Source organism: Hakea prostrata, chromosome 1 (assembly GCF_041222555.1).
Source record: "Hakea prostrata isolate BN-2017 chromosome 1, UWA_Hpros_2, whole genome shotgun sequence".
NCBI classification, from domain to species: Eukaryota; Viridiplantae; Streptophyta; class Magnoliopsida; order Proteales; family Proteaceae; genus Hakea; species Hakea prostrata.
Genome location: NC_142600.1, coordinates 7,124,305 through 7,132,764, shown reverse-complemented (window position 1 = coordinate 7,132,764; position 8,460 = coordinate 7,124,305). Strand labels below are relative to the sequence as shown.

General features: G+C 38.7%; 1 protein-coding gene across 1 annotated transcript; it reads left to right on the top strand.

Moving 5' to 3' along the window:
* On the top strand, positions 1–3,669 carry LOC149027069 (large ribosomal subunit protein uL4-like). The gene is made up of 2 exons (XM_089158833.1): positions 1–1,198; positions 3,342–3,669. The coding sequence occupies exons 1-2, from the start codon at positions 92–94 to the stop codon at positions 3,453–3,455; spliced, it is 1,221 nt and encodes a 406-aa protein (XP_089014959.1). The 5' UTR covers positions 1–91; the 3' UTR covers positions 3,456–3,669.
* The last annotated feature ends 4,791 nt before the right edge of the window (positions 3,670–8,460 follow it).

Here is an 8,460-nt window from a genome sequence, read left to right as displayed (position 1 = left end):
TTTAGGTTTCCAAAAACCCTAAACGGGTGTCATAAAGCCTTGACATCACACTCTTCTGCAAGCTCTTCTTCTTCCTGCGCTTTCTGTTCCAATGGCCGCCGCCGCTGCTCGACCTCTCGTGACGGTGCAGCCGTTAGACGGCGACATGGTGACCGACGGTGGTAATTCCGTTCCTCTTCCGGACGTTATGAAGGCCTCCATTCGTCCAGACGTTGTGAATTTCGTTCACGCCAACATTTCCAACAACAGCCGGCAGCCCTATGCCGTGAGCAAGCGTGCGGGTCATCAAACGTCAGCAGAGTCATGGGGGACTGGTCGCGCCGTGTCTCGTATCCCTCGCGTCCCCGGCGGTGGTACTCATCGCGCTGGCCAAGGTGCCTTCGGCAACATGTGCCGCGGTGGTCGCATGTTTGCTCCCACCAAGATCTGGCGCCGCTGGCATAAGAAGATTAATGTCAAACAGAAGCGTTACGCTGTGGCTGCTGCCCTTGCTGCATCTGCAGTTCCTTCTCTCGTCCTTGCCCGTGGCCATCGCATTGAAAATGCCCCAGAGATACCTCTTGTTGTTGGTGATTCAGCCGAGGGTGTGGAGAAAACAGCTGCCGCTATCAAGGTTCTTAAGCAGATCGGTGCGTACCCCGACGCAGAGAAGGCGAAGGACAGTGTTGGTGTCCGTCCTGGTAAAGGTAAGATGAGGAATCGAAGGTACATTTCTCGTAAGGGTCCTCTAATCGTTTATGGTACAGAAGGTTCCAAGCTCGTGAAGGCTTTCCGTAATATTCCTGGTGTTGAGGTCGCTAATGTGGAGAGGCTCAACCTTCTGAAGCTCGCTCCTGGTGGTCATCTTGGCCGTTTCATCGTCTGGACTAAATCGGCTTTTGAAAGATTGGACTCGATCTATGGCACTTTTGAGAAGCCCTCAGAGAAGAAGAAGGGTTACCTTCTGCCCCGTTCTAAGATGGTTAATGCCGATCTGACTAGGATCATCAACTCTGATGAGATTCAATCTGTTGTGAGACCTATCAAGAGCGAGGTTAAACGGGCGCAGCTTAAGAAGAATCCATTGAAAAACTTGAACACACTTCTTAAGCTCAATCCGTATGCTAAAACTGCTAGGAGGATGTCGCTTTTGGCTGAAGCACATCGTGTGAAGGCCAAGAAAGAAAAGCTGGACAAGAAGAGGAACCAAATCTCTAAGGTATTTGTTCCTGACATATACATATATACTTGTATTTTATGTTTTCTTTTGGTGGGTTTGTCTTCTGTTTTCAATTGTACTTGGTTTGCAGATACAACAATATTTATCCATTTGAGAATAGATTTGATTAATTGTTCTATATTTCCTTTCTCCTTTATGCTAAAACCGGACGTTTGCATGCTATAGAAACTTCGGCTGTGGGTCTCAGCTAGTTTAATTTTCCCTCTTGAGCTGATTAGAGATTCAAGTATGTAAAGTTAAGGATAATAGGTTGTCATTACGGATGTCTGTTTGAATTGGTATTCTGTTGAATTCGGAAATTTATCGAAGAAGTGATATATACAATAAATGGGAGGTTACTTTAAGGTTCGTGGAGGTCGGAGAGCATTGATCAATTGACATTTCTTATACTAGAGTTAGTTTCTTCTGTATCAGATGATTGAATTGAGAAGGCAAGGGCAAGCTTACATCTTTGGATCACTAGTAGTGAGTCACGCACCCATTGAATCTGTGTCACACAATTTTTCTATGTACTTGGTAATAAGTTAGTGCGTAGGAAACAACAGGGTGCAGATCCGTGGCATTGCCCCTCCCCCCTTTTTTCTCCGTTTTTTTTTATTGAATTAATCCATCTCAATACCCTTAGTCCACATAAATGTAGTTTGATTATACATGTGTCCTTTATTCTGTAATCTGTACTGTTCAAAGCCATACTCGTTATTAGTCCCAAGCTATTGCATGGTGTTTGTTACCTTTTCTCGTAGTGCATTTTTGGCCTGTCGATGGTTCTTTTAACTTGTTCAATTTAGAATTATCATCCCTTTGTACCACAGCTCTTGAAGGCATTGACTGCACTTATGCAAGCCACCTTAGGGTTGTATGGCTTATGTTTAGAGATATCTGATACATTCTTTTGGTAGTTGATTGTTATAATTTTTGTGCTCTTATTCTTGTGAAATAGAAATAAATTGGATCCTCAAAGAGATGAGGTTTTTTTGACTTACTGGCATAAAACATTTATTCTTGTCAAGTTTTGCATGTTTTGGAGCATGTCCCAATATTGGTTGTCAAGTTATGTTAATATTGTATACACGGTGATTCTAATACCCAGGGATTTCTTTCTTGCCTTTTCCCAGTTTTTATCTGCTACTCCCACATCCATCCTCTACCGTGAACCTGCCAGCAACTCCCTTCCCTGCACATGTTTGCTGCCTGTTCTACTCCAGTTTAAGCCTTGCACTGTCTGTGAAGCAAGCTATAAGGCGGTGGGGAGTTTCGATTTCTTCTTTCTTTTTTAGTTTAGTGACCATTCATCAAAACAATTGTCCAAGATTGCTAGTTTCCACAGCTTGGTATACCATATTCCTGGCTTTATCCGAACGGGTAATACCTATACAGGCCTGAAGCAAAGGGAAGCTGGGAAGGAAGTATTGATTAATAAATGATTTAGGTACCATATTCCATTAATATCCCTTGGTTCTAGAAATCCTTGTGAACCCATAGGTCTGAAACAACAGTAGCTCTGATAACACCAGATTCCCTTTGTCCCACACTATCTGGTACTTCTGGAAATTGTCAAACAATGAAACATACTTTAAGAAACCTGGTAACTCAGTAAAACTCAAAGTTAATACCTATTGAAAGTTGATTTTGGTTGAGATGCCAGTTTACATACTGTAACCCATTTCATCTGCAAGCTAATGATTCTCCAGCAGGAACTCCTTCCCATCTGGGTGCAGCTTGTCCTATGTTCATAGAATTCCAACCTATTTCAGTCTTTCCCTCATGTGGTTCTATCTTATCCAACAATACATAACCTTGATCAATTTGTAACTTTGTTGTTGGTCGAACATTAAATTAAATAGAAGGAATAGGAATCATAAGTGACCCTGACTTCTAATCCTATAGTGCATTCTGTTTATTAATGTAGCGATTGCATCATACGCGGTCCATAATTTATTTTCTGACTGATTTGTACCTGTTTGTAGGCTCTCATTACTCATTTGGTGATTTCATTTGATTCACTGAATCATTGTAGATTTTGATATGTGTTGGTCTTGTAATGTTAATTGGGTTGATGTAAATGATGAGTGTGTTTCAGGGAATTCTGATTACTAAAATATTTTATTTTCTCTTTTCCTAGGAGGAGGCTGCAGCTGTGAAGGCTGCTGGCAAGGCATGGTATCAGACCATGATTTCAGACAGTGACTATACCGAGTTTGACAATTTCACAAAATGGCTTGGCGTATCTCAGTAGTGAGTCTTCTTGTGGTCGAGGCATTTGGAATTTTGTTAGAACCGTTTTCCGTTTCCTTTCGCAGTATGAATTTGGGGATTTTGATTTTGCCCCAACCCTTTAGTTTTTTTCCTGTGGCTATATTTGGCTTTATTAGAGGTGGTTTCGAGAATGGAGATTATATTGATTCAATTACAGCTTTTAGAATATGTATACAAATTCAGTCAGTTCTTAATGGATTTGTATCTTGCCAAAGGAAATTAAGTACTCGCTCCGTTTGGTTCAGCTGTATCGGAAAGTTACCCGAAGTGACCACCGAATAGAGAGGGCTTCGGATTTTTCCGTCTTGGGTTGAATCCACTATTGAGCTACTGAGAAGTATGAATTTTACCATTCAATCAGATGAATTTTTCGTCTTTCATTTATTTTTATTCTTGTTCTTTTGCTGTCCACCGTGGGATTATTTGGAGTGAATGTGGATTGGATTATACAGCAACCAATTTTGGTTCCACATTGTTGTAATTGTAAGACCTAATTTATTGAAATATTGCGAATTTATTAAAAATGAAGTAAATCAGGACTAGAGATTGGGTTTGAAGAGACGACTAAAGAAATTTGATCAACCATTAAACAACTCCTTGTCTATATTTTATTCTTTAGAATCTCAAATACAATGGTAATTTTTCTTCATTTAAAATTTTCCCTCAGAATGCAATGTTCTGGGAATTAAAATTTCACCTTTGGAATCGTCGTTTATACCCAAGCCACATGAACCTTACCAAACCCAATCTCCTCTTCACCATATGATACTGCCATTAATCGATGGGGACCTTAAGCTCTGAAACGAGGAAAAACCTATCTTATTGAATACTTCCCCTCCAACGGTAAACTCCTCATGTGCCATAGAGAACACGGTTCCTACCAATAGCAACTTTTTTTTGGTCACCCTCGTTTCAGAGCTTAAGGTCCTCATCAATGGCAGCAAGGGTTAACAAATGGTGAAGAGGAGATTGGATTTGCTAAGGTTCATGTGGCTTGGGTATAAACATCGATTCCAAAGGTGAACTTCTATCTAATTTAATTATCCCTTAGTTAAATTTGGTTTGGCACGCCATTTTATAATCTTAAATATGGTTTGTTTATTTATTTAGTCGGTTCTTTCATGCGAATTTTGTTAGTAGCTTAGTTTGTATGGCTCAAACTCGAAAAGCTGAACATTGTATGAGAGGAGCGCGAAAAGATACTATTGCATGCCCCCACTTTTATTTACCTAAACAAGGAGTACATCGAGATCAGATTATGTTTGATAAAGATTTTTGAGTCAATTGTAGAGCAAGAAAGAAAAGTGAGGAAATATTATTTATTGAATAGATAGAAATATATTCTTTTATTCCTCTCCTGCGACAAAAACCAGCTCGGAAAGTTTAGTAGAGGAGTTTCGATTTTGGGCGTTCTCTGTGAGTTGAGAGTGGTGAAACAAGCTCGCTCGTCGTCTGCTGGATGTGACTTCGAAAAGCGACTTTTATGTACATTTGCAGTACCTAACATCCTAAGCGCGAAGGTAACCCTAACCAATCAACGCAAATTTCTTAGCTCGCAAAATATCTGTATTCATTTGTTCTCAAGTTGTGTCAATAAACTTCTACTTTACCTAAGACACGATGAACTGTTGTTGATGGTGAATGTGGGGGAGGGAATAAGTCTATTTAAGGAGGTGAAGAACCTTAATTGAAAGATATATTTTCCGCTAGGCCATTTTAAGTGCTTTTGGGAAACAGTAACTCTTATGGCTTGAAAGTTTTAACTGTCCCGTAATGTATGCTTAAATCTAACATTGAAAAAGAATCGTGAAAGTCTGAAAACATCGACCGAGTTTGTTGTCACAAATTGAATTTGGCAAGATCTTAGCAATTTTGTTTCGTGGCGAGTAATTTGTGCTTAAATCCTACCTACCATTGATTTTTCTTTTCTTTTTTTTTTTTTATGGGAATTTTATCTCCGGAAGTTCAGAAATTGGTCTACGGAAGTTATTTTGTTAGTTTGTTTTATGAATTTAAGCTTTTCTTCACGATGCGTGAGATACTTTCCATCTTATTTGCATTGAACCTACTTAGGCTCAATCAATAGTTTAGCAAAGACAGAAAAGAAGAATATCTCACTGCTTTTTCATGGTTAAGTTGGGAATCAGCATTTAATTAGTTGATTTCAAAATTCTCCACTGCATTTATTCCTACTACGGATTGTGTTATAATGTTGTCTTCTCACTAAAGAAAAGAAAGGGAGTAATCTCTCTAGGGAGGGTTGTATGAAATGATTTTTTTTTTCCTTCTCCCTAATGAAGAGGTAAATTTTGTGATTTGTGAAAGGGAACATGGGTATCAGAACAATGTAATAAATTTGTAAGTAGGTTGGCAATAGACATTCATCAGTAACTTAGTACTGTGTCTCATACTCTCATACATAGTCATCAGAAATTGTGGATTTTCAGATAAATTAAAGAGTTATATTAATATTCTGGGAACAGTGCCATGTGTTGAAGTTACCAACGCTGGTGGGTGTAATAGACTAACCACAGTAGGTAATGAGCCCCTAACAGGTTAGTTGATATCTAGGGTGTTGATATGAACAAACTATAATTTTCAAGCCAACCTTGGGAAACTAGGTAGTTGTAGATCTCCAAGATAAACAGTTACTTCAAGGTTCTTAGATGGGAAAGGGGTGATGCAATCTGAAAATCCTGATTATGGATCTCAAATGCAAGCAGACCCAATCATCAAAATTGTGATTGGATATGGGATAAAGGGAGTAACTGTGATTTTAGGTGAAGAAATCAGATTGCTGAAAGTTAAGGGACAAGAGATGAGATCGATATGCATGGGAGGTCATATGAAGAAATTAGGTATGGGTATTAATTCCATCTGATCTGCTCCACAACAACTTCTCTTAACAAAAGATGTATTATTTGCTCAAGTCATCCTTAATCAATGCCAATGTATTAAACTATTAATACATAAAGATCTTACAAAATTCTTAAATGGAATTATAAAACTATTCTTAATACACTCACGCGTTCAACAAAATAAATAAACTCAAAACAGAATTCTATCTTGTTCTTGAGTGTTCTAGTCTAACTCAAGCACTTAATTGCTAATCTGTTGTATTACCTTGTTCCCACTCTAAGAGCTCATAAATTAGGCTTATCAGTATGAAACCACATAACAAAGAAATCCAACTTTTAGGGTAACTACATGGATTATTCTTTGTCAACTATCTTTGCCATCAGTTTTGGTTTCTGGCACTAAGGATTTGAAGAGAAGAGACATTTTTCATTCTCCTTGAAATTTTATTGAGTTGTTTCCTTTTGTGAAAAACTTAAATATGTTTTTTATTTTTATTTTTTACAGTTCACACCTTGATATTAAACCCAGAGAAAAATATTTGCCATTTACACCTGAAGCCCCTGCATTTCACTTAAAAGCCTTGGTCAACTGGGCACAGTTAGGACACTGCCTTGTTTAGCCTTGTTGCCATGAGAACCATGCAAGACGTACTTGTTTGCAGAAATGGGTGTTTTGTTCTTAAATATTGGATTTGATGGTGGATCTAGTGGTTAAGGTTGTCACTGAGGACCAAGAAAGGGTTTCTCTCTTAGTAAGGTTATAATCAGCTTTGTTGAGGTTGGTGTTATAGGACTATAGGTTTCTTGTCTCTGAAGCTGAGTTAGAGAGCAGTCGTACCCATCATTTTATTTCTCTTTTTTTTCTCTTTTTCTTCCATGTGAAATAAGATTTCTACTGCTCATTCTCTTTATGTGTTAGTTTCCTTTTTGCTTGCTCAATGCCATCTCAAAAATCAAGTTGGTATCTTATAAAGGTTGGATTCTTGGAAGGAAGAGAGACCACTTGGTTTGGGGTGGTAGATTGAAGATATACATCATTTGCAGGCAGCAACCGTAAGAACTGATTCTGTCAAGATTTCTGGACACTGAAATTTAAAACCACAAATTTACTGAGGCATGCAATGGATCTACAACCTGTGGGTGAAATATCAGTGCTCATCAGGTTTCTTGTAGTGGCTGTTAAGTGAAATTTTATCTGTGAATGCACTAACTAGCATGTGTCTCTCACTAGAAAATCATGATGCTCTTGCTTGCTGATAGCAATGCTTATTTGTGAGAAGTTCTAGCTCATGATTATAATGTGTTTAGAACTCACCATTCAATACCAGAATTTCATGTTTGTTATTTCAACATTGTCATGAGGTGCCTGCTGTTTGAAAGCATTTGTTGTTCAATGAAGTTGCTTGTGAAGGTCTCTGTGCGTCTAAGTAATTTGAGTCAATGGTACTTGGAACGGGGTACGTTTAGCTTTTTAGGCAAATAGTGTCTATGGAGGGTGTATTTTTATGGAAAAGTTTCTTTCCAATATATGTAACCAGCTTGCTGTTTGAGTAGAGCTTCATATGCAATATCAACTAGGAAAAGGAAATCTGTTGTTTTAGCTGCTAAGTAGTTCTTGATGTACCGATCCCTATTTCCTTTATTATTTCAAGTGACTCTTTACGTACTTTTAAGACACCATACGAAGATGCTGGTGCAGGGGTAGTTTAGGGTATTGGAATAAGCTATGTGGGAGATCACATGGAAAGTATGTTAGTGGGATCTTTAGGGGGTTATATGTAGCATGAAATTGTAATATCTGAGGGGGGGGGGATGAATTTGGTTTTGGGGCAAGCATAGCTTGCGGTGGTGAAGTGCGGTGAGTTCATTGGTTTTGGGTTTGAAGTAGGTGTCGTTGAGTCAATTGTAAGAGAATTCACAGATTGCTTTTGAGATTCAAATTATTTTGCTCGATTACAAGTTGCGATCCCATTTTGGGATTCGATTCAGTGAGATTCAGCATGAGAGGTTTCTGAGGGAAGGAGTAAATTATTGCCGGGATTTGCAGGTGAGCAGAGGTGATTCGCTGGAAATTGCAGATGATAATTAGGGTCTTAACAACTTGGTATCAGAGCGATTCAGATCCCA